The 21,882-nt window shown below is 43.4% G+C and overlaps 1 gene segment (V, D, J or C); it reads right to left on the bottom strand.

The window, feature by feature from the left end:
* Window positions 1-2,276: 2,276 nt before the first annotated feature.
* Window positions 2,277-21,052, bottom strand: LOC139253810 (Ig heavy chain C region, membrane-bound form-like). The segment is given in 9 exon segments: window positions 2,277-2,451; window positions 2,590-2,717; window positions 5,949-6,278; window positions 6,790-7,095; window positions 9,406-9,717; window positions 10,722-11,021; window positions 19,413-19,465; window positions 20,554-20,884; window positions 21,007-21,052. Coding segments are annotated over 9 exon segments (1,815 nt in total).
* Between the last annotated feature and the right edge of the window lie 830 nt (window positions 21,053-21,882).

Here is a 21,882-nt window from a genome sequence, read left to right as displayed (position 1 = left end):
AGACCTGCAATAAAAGATTCAGGTCACACTTTACTTTGAGCTCACAGTGTTCAGTCTGACTCTTTCTCCATACACTAGTCTGACATCACAATTGCAATTTTCCCGCCTATCACATTGCCTGTATCTTGCGGTGCTCACTGGGCAGAAGGCTGCAAATGTACCTGCAGACGCTGTGTGATCCCGAAACTCTCTCTCAAATAAAGTCTCTCCAACTTTAGTCTCTTTCTTTGCTTTCTGTGTGTGTACAGTATAAATGGAACCACTGTCTGTTTGTCACATAGGCCCCAGGCATTAGGTGTCACTCCCAGAGTTTGAGCTCCCTGGACTTTCTGTGCCATATCTAATCCGTGCTGTAGCTGCCCTTGCATTGTGTGGTGGAACTGTGTAGATGGTGTTTTGCTCTGTATCTAACCCGTGCTGTACCTGCCCTGGGAGTGTGTTGGTACATTGTAGATGGGTCTGTACTCTCTGTATCTAACCCATGCTGCACATGCTCCGGGAGTGTTTGACGGGACAGTGTTGAGGGAGCTTTACTCTGTATCTAGCCCGTGCTGTAACTGCCCTGGGAATGTTTGATGACACAGTGCAGAGAGAGCTTTACTCTGTATCTAACCACCTGTACCTGCCCTGGGAGTGTTTGATGGGACAGTGTAGAGGGAGCTTTACTCTGTATCTAACTCCCTGTACCTGCACTGGGAGTGTTTGATGGGACAGTGCAGAGGGAGCTTTACTCTGTATCTAATCCCCTGTGCCTGCCCTGGGAGTGTTGATGGGAAAGTGTAGAGGGAGCTTTACTCTGTATCTAACTCCCTGTACCTGCCCTTGGAGTGTTTGATGGGACAGTGTAGCCGGAGATTTACTCTGTATCTAACCCCCTCTACCTGCCCTGGGAGTGTTTGATGGGACAGTGTAGAGGGAGCATAACTCTATATCTAACCCCCTGTACCTGCCTTGGGAGTGTTTGATGGGACAGTGTAGAGGGAGCTTTACTCTGTATCGAACCCGTGCTGTACCTGCCCTGGGAGTGTTTGATGGGACAGTGTAGCCGGAGATTTACTCTGTATCTAACCCGTGTTGTACCTGCCCTGGGAGTGATTGATGGGACAGTGTAGCCGGAGATTTACTCTGGATCTAACCCGTGCTGTACCTGCCCTGTGAGTGTTTGATGGGATAGTGCAGAGAGAGCTTTAATTTGTATCGGACCCGTGCTGTACTTGCCTTGGTAGCGTTTCATGGGAAAGTGTAGAAGGAGCTTTTCTCTGTGTTTAACCAGTGCTGCACCTGCCCTGGGAGTGTTTGATGGGACAGTGTAGAGGGAGCTTAACTCTGTATCTATCCCCGTGCTGTACTTGCCCTGGGAGTGTTTAATGGGACAGTGTCGAGGGAGCTTTACTCTGGGTCTCATCTGTGCTGTGCCTGCCCTGGGAGTGTTTGATGGGACAGTGTAGAGGCAGCTTTACTCTGTATCTAACCCCCTGTACCTGCCCTGGGAGTGTTTGATGGGACAGTGTCGAGGGAGCTTTACTCTGTATCTAACCCCCTGTACCTTGCCCTGGGAGTGTTTGATGGGACAATGTAGAGGGAGCTTTACTCTGTATCTAACCCCCTGTACCTGCCCTGGGAGTGTTTGATGGGACAGTTTAAAAGGAGATTTACTCTGACACGTTCTATAATCTATCAGACGTTGATGCATCAGAGTATTTCTCTTTAGCATCACCTGGCACGTGAAGGACCATAATATTAAAAGAGACTGCATGATCCGCCTGTTCGCTGTGCAGTCATTTCGCCTCTGCAGCACAACGTAAAAAGGCTGGGGGAATTGTGTCGTTACAATGATCGGACACTAGGTGGCGCAGCGGCTCCTTCACCGAAGGGACTTGGATTCAAACACAACTCAGACAGGACGGGTGATGAATAACTCTCAGGGGAATAAAACAAAGTGTGATAGGGAAAGGGAACGATGTGAATGAGCCTTGGAGAATGGAACTCAACAAAGTCCAACATATTCCATTTATCATTCATGATTTATTAACAATTTCACATCGAACAATTTACAGAGACGTTTTTAAAATGTTAACACAAATTGAATATAACAAATGAGCGTCACATTGAGCCTGGAACACACGCGGCCTGAGCTGCCAGCTATCTGTACAACTGAAACAGACACCAGGGAGAGAGAAACAGTTCAACATAAAGGGAAGGGCATAATTGTGAATCATGAATGAGAAAAGTGACGTCGTTATACATGAGATATTCAAACTATTATGAAACTCAGAGATACATTTACATTATAGCCACGATTATCTCACTTCTCAAACACAGAGACGAAAAAACTGAAGTCAATTGAATCCGGGAATCACCAAGAGGACCTAGTTTATTTTCAGGACACAGTGATGTTAATAACCAGATGAGGAAAATCCACGGCGGCCGAGATCCAGCCGATCACTTGACCTGTAAAAGAGGGACAAAAGATTGAAGCAGGGATTTAGTGCTTTGGGGCATTTATCTCAGGGTTTTTATCAATGAAACGTTCAGAGATTTGGCAAACCGCTTCAGTCAGCTCGAAGCGAATGCACTGAATCTTCTCACCTTCACCAGAGTGACGGCAGCGCTGTAGAACATGCTGAGGAAGAACAGGATGATGAATGTGGAAGCGGTTGTCCAGATGTTGCCGCTCTGGCCCTCGTAGTCTTCATCCCAGATGTGATCTGAGGAATCTGCGGAGATGTAGAGGAGGAAAATATTCAGATCGTTTGCTAATCCAAAATATCGTATTATTGTTATATATTCTATTTTATTTCCTTAAGGTATTAGTTTGTTCTCTAACTTGATGTTCAATGTATGCCCTGTGTTAAGTTAATCACTCCCAACAATCTATCTGTGTTCCTAATTCCACAGTCGCTCTTCCTTTATGATCCTCCTACAGTCTGTGTTGGAAAATTTGACAGTTTTCCTTCAATGTCACACGCTCATTGATTTTGTATCAATTTCATAGGATTTACCGTTCGGGAATAGTATGATGTAATATCGAGGGAGGTTTACTGAGCGATACCGATTATTTTAACAATAGTTTTAGCGACCTAATTATTTGAAGACTGTCAAGGCGGCAGGGTATGACGTCAGATGTGAGTTATAATCTTGATTAATTTGTGACGGTTAATGTTCTGAACACAATTAACTTGCATCAGTTTCCAACTAAGAACGTTAATTCAGTGTGTGCGTAGGACCAGAATAGAGGAATGTGAGATATTATGACATCAGAAATTATTTATTTAATATAATGGTTGGGAGACTGTTCCAAGAGTGTTTTTTAATTCTATATTCATCGATAGCCTGATGTATTTTGTGCACTTTAGTGTTTACATATATGTGCATGACGATCACTTCTTCTGGTTTAGTCTGTGTTTGTGTGTTGATGTGTGTTAATGTAATGTTGATATGCAAGTTTGCGGGTGTTAATGAGCCATTCTATGCATCTATATTTATGTGTCAGTGTGTGTTTATTTTCGTACGATTCTGTACGTTTACTTGCAAGTCTTTGTGTGTTTATATGAAATTTTGTGTATTTATGTTTAAAAGTGAGTGTTTTGTATAAGTACATTCATGTGTGTGTTTTTCATTTGTGTGTGTATGGTTATGTGCAAGTGTTATGTATGTTTAGGGGTAAGCATGTGTGCGCTTATGTGTAAATGTGTGTGTTCATATGTAAATGTGTGTGTGTGTTATGCGTTAGTGGCATTGTGTTGAAGTGTGTGTTTATGCGAGTGTAAGTGCATGTGTGTGTGCGTGTGTGTGTGTGTATGTGTGTTAATGCGTGTGTTTTTGACTGTTTAGTGTAAGGGTGTGTGTGTGTATTTTTGCTGTCATTCAAACTATCAGAGAGTACTAATAACTGGTTCAGACAATGACAGTGTGTATTATATTCTGGGCATGTGTAATATCCTGTGTAAGTGTGCCTATGTGCGTGTTTATGTGTAAGTCTCTGTGTGTTTATGTGCAAGCGTGAACTTTCACAAAAACACACACACTCACTTTTGCACGCATTCTTCCCCGCTCTGTGTAAATGTTTTCAGCGTGAGACGCCAGGTGACGTCAGGCGACGGAATGCAACAATTCAAAGGTGGGCATCTCTCCCTGGTGGGAATTGAAGGGTACAGTGGCTTAACAATTGCCGTTTCCCTCACTGTGTTGGAGAATCGGAGACACAATGAGTTAACAATTGCCCTTTCGCCTCTCTCTGATGGGGCAGCGGAGGTACCGTGGGTTAACAATTGCCCTTTCCTCTCTCTGTGGTGGGGCAGTGGGGGTACAGTGGTAAACAATTGTCCTTTCCCCTCCCCCTGCTGGGGCAGTGGGAGGTACAGGGGGTTAACAATTGACCTCTCCCCTCCCCCTGGTGGGGCAGTGGGAGGTAGAGGAGATTATCAATTAACCTTTGCTCTCTCTCTGGTGGGGCAGTGGCGGGTACAGGGTGTTAACAATTGACTTTCCTCTCCGGTGGGGTGGTGGGGGGTACAGGGGGTTAACAATTGCCCTTTTCCCTCCCTCTGGTGGGGCAATGGGAGTTACAGGGGATTAACAATTCACCTTTGCGCTCTCTGGTGGGGCAGTGTGAGGTACAGATGGTTAACAATTGCTCTTTCCACTCTCTCTCTGGCGGGGCAGCGGGAGGTACAGGGGGTTAACAATTGACCTTTCCCCTCTATCTGGTGGGGCAGTGTGAGGTACAGGGGGTTGACAATTAACCTTTCCACTCTCTCTGGTGGGGCAGTGTGAGGTACAGGGGGTTGACAATTAACCTTTCCCCTCTCTCTGGTGGGGCAGTGTGAGGTACAGGGGGTTAACAATTGACCTTTCCCCTCCCTCTGTTGGGGCAGTGGTCTTACAATGAGTTAACAGTTGACATTTCCCCTCTCTCTAGTGCGGTAGTGGGAGTACAGTGGGTTAACGATTGAACTTTCCCCTCCCCCTGGTGGGGCAGTGGAGGGTACAGGGGGTTAACAATTGACCTTTCCCCTCTGGTGGGGCAGTGGAGGGTATAGGGGGTTAAAAATTGACCTTTCCCCTCTGGTGGGGCAGTGGCGGGTACAAGGGGTTAGCAATTGACCTTTCCCCTCGCTCTGTTGGGGCAGTGGGAGTTGCAGGGGGTTAACAATTGACCTTTCCCCTCTCTCTGGTGGGGTAGTGGGAGTACTGTGGGTTAACAATTGACCTTTCCCCTCCCCCGGGTGGGTCAGTGGGGGGTACAGGTGATTAACAATTGACCTTTCCCCTCTGTTGGGTCAGTGGGGGGTACAGGGGGTTAACAATTGACTTGTTCTCTCTCTCTGGTGGGTCAGTGGGGGGTACAGGGGGTTAACAATTGAGCTTTCCCCTCTGGTGGGTCAGTGGGGTGTACAGGGGGTTAACAATTGACTTGTTCTCTCTCTCTGGTGGGGCAGTGGGAGGTACAGTTCCTGTTCCCGTGTCGCCCTCATTTCAGATCCAAGAGGGTGCGTTGCTGCCAATTAAAACCGGCCCCAAATCTGAAGGGATGGACAACACGAGAAACAATGACACATAGATCTAAATGTGCTGCATTTGTTTGTCGGAAAATGGAACTTTGCAGGTTCTGCCAGTGGGAAGAAAGTTGCTGAAATTACTTTGAGGAATCCTGTCATGAAAGAGCTTCACTCTGTCTCCAAACTGTGGTGTATCTGAGCTGGGAGCGCTGGCTGTACAAGCTTTGTGCCCAAGTCCGACAGATATTCTGCTTCACATTAACAGCCCGCCTCTTGTCAAAAATGGGAAACAAAATTAATTGAGCGGCTGTGTGTGTAACTCACGATTGGAAGAAAAGGCCTTTATTGGTTTTTATTTAAGAACTGAAATGCAATCGAGAGATTCTCATTGACAAGCATTGACGGTGTCCATCAGACCAAGAGAAATGTTCACAAAACTGGGTTTACCGCTGGATTTATTGACTGTTCTGATGATGGTCTTCAAGGGGATGGCCTCATGTCCTACCACACAGGAGTAAGAAGCACCGCTGGCCCACTCCTCGGCTGCAATGGATAACAGGCTGTACGTGAAGAAAGAGCTGCTGCTGTTCTCCGTCTTCACCTCGGTGTTCGTGTAGTTGCCCGAATTCACCGGCTTGTCATTGACGGTCCACTTGACGAAGATCTCTCGGGGGGAGAAAGCTCTCACTAAGCAGGTGAGGCTGACAAACCTCTGAGCGGAGATTTCTTCTGCCGAGGGCAGGAGGACAGACACGGCCGGTTCCCGCGGATCTTTAGCTGCAGATCAATTACAATAAACATCAATAAACTGGAGACTTCCAGAGACAATGACACCGGTGGTTAAATGCGCAAGATACGTGGTTTGCGCGGAATTTTAAAGGATTCCCTTTTTCGCCTCTGTGGCCTGTCCAGTTTTTCAGCCAGAACAGAATGGAATAAAATCCTTCTCTCTGGGAGCTTGAAGAGTTGTACTGGAAAATTACACATGAATCACTGCTAGGAACTGATTCGGCCAACTGATTTATACCAACTTTTATGCTCCACACGAACCTTCTCCCAGCTCACCATCTAAACCACGTAACATGTCCTTCTATTGCTTTCTCCCTCCTGCAATTATCTAACTTCCCCTTAAATGCATCATCCCATATCCCAGAGTGTTTAGTTCGTGGGATTACCATTTGAATTATCAAAGTAATCTATTAAAATACTTATTAGAACGAATTGGCCCATGCACAAGCACCGGGAATAGTCACAGCCTCTCACGTGTTACTACAATCACGCCGCTCACCCATTTCCTTGTGGATGGAACCTCTGATCGGAGTCGGCATATCCCGATGGCTCACCACGCAGTCAAACACATCCCCACTCAGCCAGTCTTGTGTCGAGATGTCTAACTTGCTGATCACACTGTCGCCCTCTCCCGGTTCACCGTGATTCCCTGGTTTCAAAATGTCCTTTTTCCGCTCCCAGGACACGGTGACTCCAAAAGGAGCATTAGACACGATGCAGGTTAAGGTCACTGTCGCCTCCATTAAGACCTGCTCGAGTGACGGCGGCGAAAGAGTGATTTTTGGATCGTTGCATGAGGAATCTTCTGTGAAGCAGAAATGAAAGTCAAGCAAAGCTTCATCTCCAGAGTCAGGATAGCAGCATTATGCTTTAACTCCCTAAAGAATAATAAATCACCTTTGAGATATTAACCTCTCGTTGTTGCTTAACAACCATCATTATTGGAAGGACAACGAATTGGCAACCATCCCGGGAGACGCTTTAACATTTCCAGTGTATTTGCACCCAGAGCCACCTGTGATCGGCTGTGAGGCAAAGACCCGACATAAAACATTGAATAAAGTGGGGTGCAATTGTGTTATGCACTGAATAGCGCTCGTCCCGAAAATCCTTGCTCCTTTAGGCCCGTCTATCGATCCTTCTGCCCGAACGCATTTGCGCTCAGTATAATGGCTCCACCCCCAGGTGAAGAGCTCTACATGAAAATTACACTGGGTCAAAACAAATGTCAAATCAAATCCAGGATTATAGTTGCAACAGGAAACAAAGTTAATTTTCTGGTGTCTTGTGATTTTGGGGTTGATGAAAATGTGCAGGAACCAGTAGCAGCCCCACCCCCTCCCCCCCCCCACCCCCGGCAGAGCAGAAGTAAAAGATCGTGGGAAGGGAATTTCAAGGGGTCTTTTGTCATGGGGAATAAATTGCAATACTGATGTGAAGTAGTTTTTTTTTAAATTTCTGTCAATTGTGAGCTTTTATCATGTCTAGTGAGAGAGAGTAAGGAGGAAATATAACCGCAGGATAGTAATAGTGTCATAGGAACAGGAGAAGTCCATTCAGCCCATCCATCCTGTTCTGCCATTCAATCAGATCATGGCTGATATATACTTCAACACCATCTACCCGCTTTGGTTGTACAACCCTTTACACCCTTGCCGAACAAAGATCTATTAATCTCAGTTTTGACATGTTCAATTGACCCCTACCCTCAACAGCTTTGGGAGGCCGGGGGTCGGGTGGGGGGCAGAGAGTTCCGGATGTACACGAGACTTTGTGTGAAATTATCCTTCCTGACATTACCCCTGAATGGTGTAGATCTACTTTTAATGTTCTGTCCCTGGTTCTGAAGTACCGCACCAGAGGAAATATTTTCTTGCTATCTACCACATCAGTTCCATTTATCAACGTAAACATCTCAATTACATCGCCTCTTCACATTCTACACAAAGGAATACAAGCCTAACCCGTTCTCATCATTTAGCCGTTTTAGCCCGGTATCATTCGGGTGAATTTGATTTGCACCCGCTCTAAAGCCAGTTTATCCATCCTGCAGTGCGGTGCCCAGAACTGAATGCTGTGTTCTAAAAAGGCAGATCATAAAATCATAGACATTTTCAGCATGGAAAGATGCAATTTTGTCCCATCGTGTACGCGCCGGCCAAACAAGAGCAATCCAGCCTAATTTCCAGCTCTTGGTCCGTAGCCATGAAGGTTCATTGCATATCCAATATTTTTTTTTAATGTGCTGAGGGTTTCAGCCTCTACCACCCTTTCAGGTAGTGATTTCGAGACCCACACTACGTTCTGGATGAAGACATTTCCTCTCATATCTCCTCTAAACCTCGCCCCAAACACTTTAAATCTGTGTCCCCTGGTTGTTGACTCATCTGCCAAGGGGAACAGGTCCTTCCTATCCACTCTATCAAGGCCCCTCATAATCTTATACATCTCAATCAGGTCTCCCCTCTGTCTCCTCTTTTCGAAACAAATATGGACCCAGCCTATCCAATCTTTCCTATTAGCCAAAATTCTCTAGTCCAGACAACTTCCTGGTAAATCTCCTCTGCACCCGTTCCAGTACAATCGCATTTTTCCGGTTACCTGGTGACCAGAAATGCACGTGCTACTCCAGCTACGGCCTAACAAGTGTTTTATACAGTTCGAGCATAAGCTCCTTGCTATTTTATTCCATGCCTCGACTAATAAAGGTAAATATTCTGTCTGCCTTCTTAACCCACTTATTTAGATGGCGTGCTAACTTTAGGGATTTGTGGGCATGCACTCCAATGTGCCTTGATTCGTCTACACCCTTTCTAGCAATTTCTAGTAGTGGCCCTTACAGAGTAAAGGCCTGGAGACACCGACTGTCGCTCCCAATATGCTCAGGCAACTCAGGATAAAGCTGAGACTAAGGGCAAGCAGAGGGCAATCTTTGGCGAAGTGACGGAATCATGAACCGTGAGGAATCCTCAGTCAAGGCTTACACCGAAAGGAAAAACAAACTGTATGATTAGAAATGAGAAATAGTTCTGTGCTTTTTACTAATTACGATAAAAGCCCTGACTGAGATCAGCGCTCAGAGTGATCCGGAACTTCCCGGGGCGGTGTCCCTTACCCGGAGATCTGGTGATAGTTCGGTTTTGGGTGATTCCTTGATGAGAGACCTGGCAGGTATAGACTGAGTGGGCGAACCATTCCGCGGCGGAGAATGTCAGCCGACTGCTCGCCGAGAAGTTCCCATTCACCTCACATACGGGAGAGGTGATGAAGCCCGATTTCATAATTTGTCCATTCTTCAGCCATTTAACGGTCAGTGACTTTGGATGGAAATCGATGATTGAACACACGGCGGTTGCAGATCTGCTGCTGGTGATGTCTTCCTTGGAACTCAGGGTAAGGATAACAGCTGGATGATGTACCACACGACCTGCAAGAAAATACATTTTATGGCGATTATTTGTTACAATCCAAACAATTAAGAACTTTAAAGTGGTTTTTAACATATAATCTACATCACCGAAACAGGTCATTAGGCCCAACAGGCCTATGTTTATGTTTCACATGGGCCTCCTCTCTCCCTATTGCCTACCCGCTATCAACATAACTTTAGATGCCTTTCTCCCTCGTGTACTTATCTAGATTCCCTTGAAACGCATCTATGATATTCGCCTCGTATTCCATGCGGCAGGGAGTTCCATATTTGGCCAATCCCTTGGCTGAAGAACTTGCTCCTGGACTTCCTATTGGATTTATTAGTGAATATCTTATATTTATGGCCCCAATATCGGGCTCCTGCTCAAGCAAAATATTTTATCTACGTTTAACCTTGAAATCGCTTCATAATTTTAAAGACCACCATTTGATCACCACTCAGCCTTCCCTTTTCTGGAGAAACGAATCCCACTCCGTTCAGCAATTATTGACAGTTGCAATTTTTCAGTTCTGGTGTCGTCCTTGTGCCTCTGCATCATTCTTATAATATGGAAACCAGCACTATGCACATTACAGTTGATATGATCCGGAGATTAGAGCAGTGTACAGTACTCTATATGTGATATGGAGACCAGGCATGTGCGTTGTACTCTGAGTGTGATATGTAAACCAGAACTATGCGCAGTGCTCGAATTTTGATTAGGAGATCGGAATGCAGACTGAGATGTGTTATGGAGACCAGACCTGTATGCAGCACTCTTAATATGTTACGAAGACCTTATCTGTGTACAATACTCTAAATATGATGTGGAAACCAGACCTGTACGCAGCACTCGCTGTGTGATATGAAGGCCAGAGCTGTGCAATGACTCTAAGTGTAAGATGGAGACTAGAACTTTGCACATTACTCAAAGTCTGGTTCAACCAAGATTGTATAGAAGTTGAACATATCATCTCTGCTTTTCACAATTTGCCTTCCTTGTATCCCACAGCACTCACCTGGCATTTTTACGTCCCAGACCGAGCCACCTCGTCGAACCTCGCAGTAGATTGCACGACTCCCCACCGCTGAATCGGTGATGGTTAACTGGCTGCTCAGTGTGTAGGCTCCCTTCTTGTTGAGGACTGACGGGTAGGTCTTCAATCCAGTTGTGATCGGCGCTTCTTCTGTCCTCCAGGAAAGGCTGGTGATTTCCGGGGAGTAGTCCATCGCTAAGCAGCCGTAGGTGACGGGGCCGCCAGTGTCGGGTTGTTCACAGGAGGAGAGCAGGGCATAGAGTTTGGGAGCAGATGCTGTCGCTGGGAAAGATTGGCCAATTGAACAAGTTAGACTCTGTAATCAGTGCTTATAAAATAACCAAACAACTAAACATTTCACTACGGGGTGAACTAAATCCATCATTTACCGATCAAACACTACGTCAACATTTGAATTACTAGCAATTATGAGACCCGACGTGAAACGCCTCCACGTAACTCCAGTCTTGTACATAAGGATAGTCACGAGACTTAAAGGGGCTTTCTGTCCAGCAGGCCCCTTTTTACGGAGTGAATGCTGGGATATTGTATCGTGGATTTCTTCCAGCTATTATGGAACTCTCCCCTCAATCTCCAATCACTTTCACAGTAAATTATTTCACAATATATATTCTGAGTTCCTCCCTGCATCCTTTTGCTCTCATAATCTTATTAGCAGGACGGAATCAGGCCATTCCATGATATTAAAGTAAAGTCAACTCTCCATTTTAAGATGCTGTTTAAACTAACCCCTTGGACCAAGATTTTGGTCAATTGCCAGAATCACTGCTGACCATACTAAAGAAAACTGCTTATGTGGCCTGATATCAAATTTTACCTCCTTCAGCTAGTATGAATCGTCTTGGGACGTTTCACTACATTAAACGCGCTATATAAATGCAAGTATTGTTTTCAGGGGATACACTTGGTTGAATGTCGGTGGGGTGAATTATCCTAATCACACAACTTCTACAGCAAGATCTACTAGTTTAATTAACTTTTTTTTAAACCCGGCTTGTTTATCAGCATGACCGAGTGTGATAAAATAATACAACTTTAAAGCACGGAAGGAGGCTATTCGGCCCATCACGCCTCTGAACGATCTCTCCACAAATCCCGTTCACCTTCCAATTCCCAATCTTCTTCTCAAACGTTCAATTTTATTAAGCTGTTATGGATTCTGCATGCAGCCCTCTTTCTGATAGGACAACCCATGTCCCAACAGCATCTGTGTAGAATAGTACAATAATACCCTCTCCCTTCATTCCTTTGCTGCTGATATTCAATCAGTGCCATTTACTCACCAACTCACCGACCTGGGGAAATATGTTTCCCGAATCCCTTCATAAAACCCTTCATAGTTCCAAAACCCCTCTATCAGACCTCATCTAAATCTTCTTTGTTCCCAGGAAAATATAGGACGTTCAAATAAATGGTTGAAGTCTCCTTTAAAATGTGAATTGATTACTTCAGCGCTCAGATTTGAACCGGGAACTTTTGCACAGCCTGATATCTCGGATTCAAGTTTGATCTCAATCGGGATTGATTCGGGCCTATCTCTTTCCTGCTCAGAATTGGAGGAAGAGCGATGCAGTATGAGTTGTGATCTGTCCCCTGTTACTGATTGGATGTCTCCTGACCTTCCTCTTCCCAATCACTCCATGAAATAATCCGAATGATGTACGGTTCCCAAAGCCGGTTATATGGAACGATGCTCTTTAAAAGCTCCATTTAATTTTACAAATTATTTTCCAGCCTCCCGCCAGTGAGAACATGCACTGCTTTCTGGGTCGTTGCAGTCACTTCTTGTTGTTGTTCGAACCGAACATAATCTAAACATCAGGACAGGTTTTCTTCTCTAAATACCTAATATTGGCAAAACTTAAACATTATAAATCGATTGGTTATCAGCCGGGTCTATGCTAGGAAGGATAAAGAACCTGGTTACTGCTGATATGGGTAAGTCTCGATTCTGGTTTGTGCGGATTACTGAAACACCTGTAGTTTATTGGTCAGATACTGAAATCTCGGTCTACACCGTAAAGTTACAGAGAGGGTCGATGATGCTGTTGCAATGGATGTGTTATATATAGATGTTCAAATGGCATTTTATAAAGTATCTCATAAAAGAATTATTCGGAAAATTGAAGCACATGTGATTAAAGGGATGGAGGTAACTTGGGTATTTAATTGGCTGCGGGAGAGGAGGCAGCGAGCAGTGGTGAACAGATGTTTTTTCTGACAGAAGAGTAGTGGGGTCGCCCATTGATCGGTATGAAGAACCTTGCATTTCCTGTTATATATATAAATTACCTGGACTTGTTATCGGGAATACAGTTTACAAGTTCACGGATGATGCAAACTTGGCAACGTGGGAATGTGTGAGCAGGATAGCAGCGGACTTCAGGAGTGCATCGACAGATTGGTGAAATGGGCAGGCACATGGCAGATACAATTTAATGCATTTTGGAGGAACAACATGTAGAGGCAATATAATCCAACAGGCATTAATTTGAGGGAGGTGCCAGAGCAGAGGGTCCAGGGAGTACATATTCACATCTCTTTGAAGGTGACCGGGCAAGTTGATAAGAAGTTTACTAAATTGTATGCGTTATTGCCATTGTAAAAGGGGCCTTGAATAGAGAATCACGGGTGTCATGCTAAACCTTTACAAATCACTGGTTAGACATCGGATGCAGTAGTGTATACAATTCTGACCTCCACAATTTAGAAAGGATGACAAGGCCCCAGAATGATACCAAGGACCAGAGACTTCAGTTAGGTGGAAAGATTAGAAAAGCTGGGATTGTGAATTAAAGCAGTGAAAATTAATTGGAGGCCGAATAGAGGTATTCAAAATTGAGAGAGGTTTTGTCAAAGCAAGTCAGGAGAAACGATTTCCAATGGTGATTACGTCGTTAACCAAAGGTCACAGATTTAAAATAATTGGCAAAAGAACTAGAGGGAAAATGAGGGGATTTTTTTTAAAAAGAGAGGGTTAAGTTCTAGAAACGCTTCATCATGTTGAACACCTCTATCAGATCTATGTTTATTGTCTGTTATAATGAAATTGAACATTTAAAATAAAGGGTCTGAGAAATTTGGCTCAAACAATACAATTGGATACCGTTACAGAGTCTGAAAGATTATTGTGAATGGCAATTCATCGCAGGCTGAATGTATCTCATTAAATGCTTCACAGAAATGCAGTTCAGTTACTGTGTGCCTTGTGTTGTGACCCAGTCCAAAAGCTACATCTGACCTGCGTCTGTCCCTACCTGGTGCATTAAAAAAAAACAATTGAACAAAATGCTGATTTCAAACATAACGTTCCCATGATGGTTATTTGAAGCAGGAGTTCGACATTCACCAGTTAAATTGTCAAATTAACTTCCAGCCGACCATCAGATCAGAACAGGCGCTGCTTTCTGGACCATTTCAATCTTTTCCAGAAACTGTTTGTTCTGAAATTGAACTCAAGATCAGGCCACTCTCATTCAATCATTATTTAATACTCAAAATGTTTAACGTTTAGCAATTCATCAAAAAGGAAGCAGTTATTTTGCGATAAGGTTAAACTCAATTAATGCATAGTTGTTTCATTGGAGCAATGAAAATATTTATTTGAACATATCTGGCTTGCTAACTCGAACTTTATTAGTTGGATGCAAATTAAGGCTCCTTGAATGCCCCTGGATAAAGCATTTTCAGGTCATTATATTACAAATAATATCGAGTAAAGCTCCCTCTACACTCTATGCTCAGCTGTATCAAGGGATTGATTTCGAGAAAAGCCATGTCAATACTGCACTGTCAAACAGTCCAGATAAGGTAGCGCACTAGTTAAATAGAGTGCAGAGCTCCATCTACTCTGTCCCACCAAACACTACCACGGCAGATAGAACACGAGTTAGATAAAGAGTAAATGTTGCCTCTACACTATCCTATCAATGAGTCACGGGACAGTTACAGCACGGGTTAATACAGAGTTAAGCTCCTTATACATTGCACAATCAGACTGACCCAGGGCAGCTACAACACGGGTTAGATACAGAATAAATTCTCCCTTTGCACGATCCCATCCAACACTCCCAGTGTCCCAGGGCAGATACAGCAATGGTTAAATACAGAGTAAAGCTCCCTCTACACTGTCCCATCAAACACTGCCAGGGCAGGTACAGGGGGTTAGATACAGAGCAAAGCTCCCTCTACACTGCCGCATCAAACGCTCCCAGGGCAGGTACAGCACGGGATAGATACAGAGTAAAGCTCCCTCTACACTGTCCCATCAAACACTCCCAGGGCAGGTACAGGTGGTTAGATACAGAGTAAAGCTCCCTCTACACTGTCCCATCAAACACTCCGACGGCAGGTACAGCATGCGTTAAATACAGAGTAAATCTCTCTCTACACTATCCCATCAAACAATCCGAGGGCAGGTATCTCCGGTTAGATGCAGAGTAAAGCTCCCGCTACACTGTCACATCAAACACTGCCAGGGCAGGTACAGGGGGTTAGATACAGAGTAAAGCTCCCTAGACACTGTCCCATCAAACACTCCCAGGGCAGGTACAGCACGGGGTTAGATACAGAGTAAAGCTCCCTCTACACTGTCCCATCAAACACTCCCAGGGCAGGTACAGGGGGTTAGATACAGAGTAAAGCTCCCTCTACACGGTCCCATCAAACACTCCCAGGGCAGGTACAGCACGGGGTTAGATACAGAGTAAAGCTCCCTCTACACTGTCCCATCAAACACTCCCAGGGCAGGTACAGGGGGTTAGATACAGAGTAAAGCTCCCTCTACACTGTCCCATCAAACACTCCCAGGGCAGGTACAGGGGGTTCGATACAGAGTAAAGCTCCCTCTACACTGTCCCATCAAACACTCCCAGGGCAGGTACAGGGGGTTAGATACAGAGTAAAGCTCCCTCTACACTGTCGCATCAAACACTCCCAGGGCAGGTACAGGGGGTTAGATACAGAGTAAAGCTCCCGCTACACTGTCCCATCAAACACTCCCAGGGCAGGTACAGGGGGTTAGATACAGAGTAAAGCTCCCTCTACACTGTCGCACCAAACACTCCCAGGGCAGGTACAGGGGGTTAGATACAGAGTAAAGCTCCCTCTACACTGTCGCACCAAACAGTACCGGGGCAGGTACAGCACGGGTTCAATACAGAGTATAGCTCTCTCTACACTGTCCCATCAGGACTCCCGGGACAGGTATAGCACGGGTTAGAAACTGATTAAAGCTCCTTCAACAGTTTAACAGAAGTGTTTTTGAACTTCTGCTTCTGAATGCCACAAATTGCGTTATTGGTCCCATTTGTGAGGTGCCTTCACAAACTTAACCTGAAACTGTCACATTTTTCACAGATACAAGCTTCTCAAATAAATGAGTCGAATTGTACTCAACGAAATACAAGAGGACAAACCGGAAGGTCTACAGCCAATCAGGAGGGCTCCTGATTCTCACACAGTGAGCAGGCGCACTGAAAGAGAACAGGCACAATCTTGCTCTCTGCAGATAGATTGTTCCATCTGTCATTTTCAATAAAGCTGATTTACAATTGGTCTCTTGTCAATTTCCGATCATCTCAAAAGTGCACGTTTTAAAAAAAATTAAACTGATATTAAGTTGGAAAACTTTCTTCGACTTCCAATCATGTCTCCCTCCATCTCCACAATCGTACAAATCCTGAAAACAATTATCTCGAAATAATCTACATTCCATGGTAATTTGCTGCATTTTATCGAGACTCCCTTTCAGAGTAGGAATTTAACATACCAGGAAACAGTTACATTGAAAACCGATTAGCCACTGGTTCAATATAATTTCATAATTAAATATAACCTGTAAAATCATCGAGGCAAAACACGAAGTTAATTCATTAAAATCTGCGGCGACACCTTATACATCTGAACAAAACTGAGTAAGACAAGTCTTGTTTACTAAGTTAATCTTAGACATAATTTAAAATTTTCGCCAACCCGAGAGATGTTGCAGTAACTGTAATCCTGTCCAGTATACATCGCAATTGTGGGAGGTCATTAATGGTTAATGAGTTCACACTGATATTATACGCTAAAGTAATATTGATGTTTGCTGATGTAATACTGCATTATAATAAAATTAGTATATATTCATTTTAATCATGTTCCTGCTTCGTAACGTGTGACATATTAGCGTTTCAGTTAATTTAATATGGCACTTATCAATTTTAACATATTAAGAATCATATTAAAAGATGAAGACATTCAGACTAATATATTATGTTTACTTGATTCAAATCACATTTGAATAAGTTAAAATGATCAGGAGCTTCCAATATATTCCCCCTCTCTCGCGACACATGTAAACTCTGCATGTTTCTGAACTCTCTGATACAACATAAACTCCCTCTTTTCTCAGAGTGGATTTCACATGATGGATTTAGGAGTGGACTATTTTAAATAGTTCAACGTCTGGCCGTTGTTACATCTCACTAACTATCGATGGGCTGCAACGCTGTACGTTTTCTAAATCAGGGCCCTCCAGTTTAAACATTATCCTCATTCTTAATTGCAAAATATATTTTATGAAGTAACAGGCAACAGACCAGTGTGCAGTCGGTAACATAGACTCCGCTATTTAATAACATAGAGAATCTTTTTTATATTTTACTCCCGTAATTCACACAATGCCCGTAAATTAATTATTAAGCTATTTATTGAAACTACTTTCCAGAATGATCAACGTAATATTGGCGGGGAAGAATTCATTCAGGCCATCTGCGACACTGACATTTCATGAGCAAATGGAGGAGAGATTTTGGTGATCAATTTAACATGAACCACAGTTAAACATAACTCTTAAATGTAATGTGTTCACTCTCTATAATTCTACCCCATATGCAGCACAGCTATGGGAGACTGGATGTTGTTATTCAATTCAAAAATAACATTGACCTTATGGTAATTAAATTAATCAGCTTGACTTTGAATGAGTTGTGTGTCTGTCAGTCTGAACTTTCCTTGAATTTAAATAGAATCATATGAACAATACTCTGACTGCCAGCGACGTCTAACGCTCAGGCTATCATCTTACAAACGGTACAGATTAGTTTAGTGATAATTGTCTCGCTATGAAACAAAAAATGTAATTGAAGAAATTACATAATTTTAGAATTTAATAACCCGTCAGATTTATGACATTTACAAACTGTAATTTACAACTCGCATTTAATTGATAATTGAATACAATCTGTTGTGGATCTGTGTAAAACAGGGAGATAATTAAATTCAGACCCTCCTTGAACTGCGGTGGAATCAGTATGCTGTTATTAAAATCATTTCAGACCTAATGAGAAATTGTCGCCAGCCTCTAAAATTTTCTGCTCACGTTAATTGTGACCAGTGCGCAGCAGAATTGTGGGATGCGAATAATGGTTAATGCAAGAATATTAATTGCATCGCATATTTATTGATATTGGGCAATATTACCGCATTATATTTATTTAACTGCCCTTCAACCTGCAAATTTTTAATCGTATAATTCGAAATTACAGCAATATTTCATGGATTAAATGTGTGCATCATAAAGCATAGGTTAATAGTTGAACCTGTAATTCTCACTTAAATAATAAGATGGAGAACATTATTTACTAACGATTTTTGATTTATAAAACCTACTTTTTGTCTGCCTACAATTATCTTTGAAACAGTTTTAAACGGATCATAAAAACTTGCAGCAGTTTGATGTCATTGAGATAAACATCGCACAAAAGACAAACAGTTTCACAAAAGTTTTGTTATTCAAAGTAACCCAGACACACTCTCTGCTCAGCAGCTAAACAGCAAACCACAGCACTGAGCGGCTGAGTACAACAACAGAATGTTTTGTGGAGAAGCAGCTTAATTCTATAAACGGTTTCAGCGGAATCAAATGTAACATTGCCAAAACATGTCAATGCAGAATTAAGCGAACCCGTCTATCACTGAACGAATTAATTATTGAAATAAGTAGAAATATAAAATAATGGGAGCAGAATTGTGATTAGATGGATCATGTTAATCAATTAATATTGATATAGGATATTGTTGTGCTATTGCGTGCTATTTCTATTAATTTGTATTAAGTTCAACCTGATTCATATCACAAAAATATTAATTATATATTCTTCATTACAGTAACATTTCACGTATATGAGCATTCGTCAACTTTTGGTCAATAAATGACATTGCAATTATCAAAAAATAAAACACAATAAAATATCTTACATTTACTTATAACATCTAAAGCTTTCTGTTTCTGCCTAGAACCACCTTTCAAACACATTTAAATATAATATTTGCATTTGATCAGAAAGCATGCAGCAATTAGATGTTGCAGAGACTAGGCATTGCAGAAACACCAAAGGATTTAACAACCATTGGGTGTTTAAAGTAACCCAGGCACAGAGTCCCATCAGCAGATAAACACCAAATCACACCAATCTGGGGATCAATCCCTCAACAACATGTTCTGTGGAGAAGCAGTTTCTTTCCATAAAAACATTGCAGCAGAATCAAATGAAACATAGCAACAAATCTCAGTACAGAACCCAGCGAATCAGTGAATTATTGAAATACACAGAAACATACAATAAAGACACAAATTCCACAGTTACTGAAAGAGTGAATGTTTCTTACCTGCTGTCACTGTCACCATGGTGCCTTCTCCCCAGTAGTCCATGCCGTCACAGTGTTACATTCCCTGGGCTGGCTCACACAATAACCGGCACTGCGGAAAACAGACAGCAATCCAACATTAGTTTAAATATTCACATCCCAGAGGCAAAGTAAAACCACAATGGATCTTCATAAAATGATAAATGTATTAATGGATATTGTTCACTCTTTATAAATGCACTGGTGTTATATATTTCACAGAGCAACCCGTGAACAGTTCATGAAATTACCAACTGATCATGAATAATGATCAGTTTATCCATATTAAACTGTGCTGGTCGGACAGTCCTGGACATAAATAGGACTTCACTGCAGATACAGTGGATTGTGAAAGCGAGCACTGACCCAGACTTACTCAATTAGTGCTGAGGGGTTTTTGTATTGACAGTAATTGCTGTGCCACCCACTGTACCACAGTGAGACACGCCGTGCCAAATACTTCAGCTGACAGTTAACTGTAAAATACAGAGACTAAATTGCACAGTGCTCTAAAGAAACTTCATTCCGACTCCCATAAGAGTGCAGCAGCCAGATATTTCAAGTTGTGCTGGTCATTTTACAAATTATTTTACTTCGACCCATTGCTTGTTTTCAAGCCTCGTTTGCTTCGAATCTCCTGCGGTGGCAATGATCGCAGGCGTGTGCAAACTCCGTGTGGGGGGTTTTTGTACGAGGCGCTCGCCGTGTACAGCACCGTGACCCCGCTGTAGTACCACAGTGGCAGGGACCCGCACAAATACTCTACTCATTCTCTGATTAACGCTGGCAGAAAATAAATTGCTCAATCAACAGAAAGATTTATCAGATTTTGATTGTCTAATGATGATTCTTTCTGAGAGCGCAGAAATGGACCAAAATCCTACCCATAGTTACAATATTAAAGCTTTCATTGAATGCTCGTTGTTAATCCTGGACACAGTAACGATAAACCATCTTCATCTATACAAAGTTAGTTAATGTGCATTTTATTCTTAACAGTTTATTACTGTAGCAAATACACTCTTGAAATCTAGGTTAAACACATCTTTTGATATACTTTACACCGTTACTGACCTGGAATTCGATGGAAGTTGCTGCAATTGCTCTTGTTCAGTTTCTGTACGAGCCCAAGACGGGTTCGTGTCGCTGTGGGTCTCTTGCACAGTAATACATGGCGGTGTCTTCGGTTCTCAGATTCTTGATCTCGATGTAGGTTGTGGAAGATGTTCTTGAAGGGATGATGCGACCTTCCACTCCAGGCGCGTAATATATGCTACTGGACGATTTCTTGTAAGCAAGCAGCCACTCCAGCCCCTTCCCGGGAACTTGTTTAACCCAGTGCATGTAGTAGCTGTCCAAACTGAACCCGCTCACTGAACAGGACAGTTTGTGAGATTCTCCGGGCTTCATCGACACAGAAGCCGACTGGGTCAGCACGATTTCGGACTGGACATCTGTCAGTGAATGAAATAAATTGTTATTACTTTCGAGAACATTCACATCAATGAATAGTAATAAAAACACAATATCTGAAGCCGCCTTGTATTGTGTCACGGAAGCAGCGAGAAATACTCACAGGTGAAGCAGGCCAGAAACAAACAGAGACACGGGGCAAGTCCCATCGTCGGGTCTCTCGGTGTAACTGTCTCGGGAAGGTGTCTCGGCGCCGCAACACCGCCTCCTGATTGTGAACCTGGAGCTGGGTCCCGCTATTTAAACTGTCCGGTCCCCTGTGTGTTTGTGTGTGTGTGAGAGAGAGGGGGATGGGGACTGGGAGTCACACGCCTCCCCCAGCAGCAGACTGACTCCTCCCCTATTTCCCTGTCTGAATCCAGCTGTGTAAAATATAATACATCATTAATAATCCGTGTTTTCTGTACATTACCCAAAATTACCTTGACTTTGATTGCCGATATACTGCTGGGGATTATATACCGAATATCCAAAAGATTTTCAGTAGAACACTGAATCAGTGTCAGGATTTACATTCCCCACAAACAGCCCACATTGACTGAGAGATTGGGGACTTCGAGACACCAGTCAGTATGCAGATATCTCCCTGAGGGAGAGGGACTGAGAAATAGCAGTCAGTGTACAGCAATCTCCCTTAGAGGTAGGTACCGAGAGACACCAGTCAGTGTACAGATATCTCCCTGAAGTAGAGGGACTGAGAGACAACAGTCAGTGTACAGCAATCTCCCTTAGAGGTAGGTACCGAGAGACAACAGTCAGTGTACAGATATCTTCCTGAGAGGTAGAGACTGAGGAACGCCAGTCAGTGTACAGATATCTCCTTGAGGAGTGCGACTGAGAGACACCAGTCAGTGTACAGATTGTCGTCTGAGCGAGAGGGACTGAGAGACACCTGTCAGTGTACAGATACCACCCTGAGAGGCAGGGAGACTGGTAGACATCAGTGATAGGACAGATATCTCACTGAGGTAGAGGGACT

Source organism: Pristiophorus japonicus, unplaced genomic scaffold (genome assembly GCF_044704955.1).
Source record: "Pristiophorus japonicus isolate sPriJap1 unplaced genomic scaffold, sPriJap1.hap1 HAP1_SCAFFOLD_513, whole genome shotgun sequence".
NCBI lineage: Eukaryota > Metazoa > Chordata > Chondrichthyes > Pristiophoridae > Pristiophorus > Pristiophorus japonicus.
Note: the sequence above shows the minus strand (reverse complement) of the source record. Positions and strands in the feature narration are given on the sequence as shown.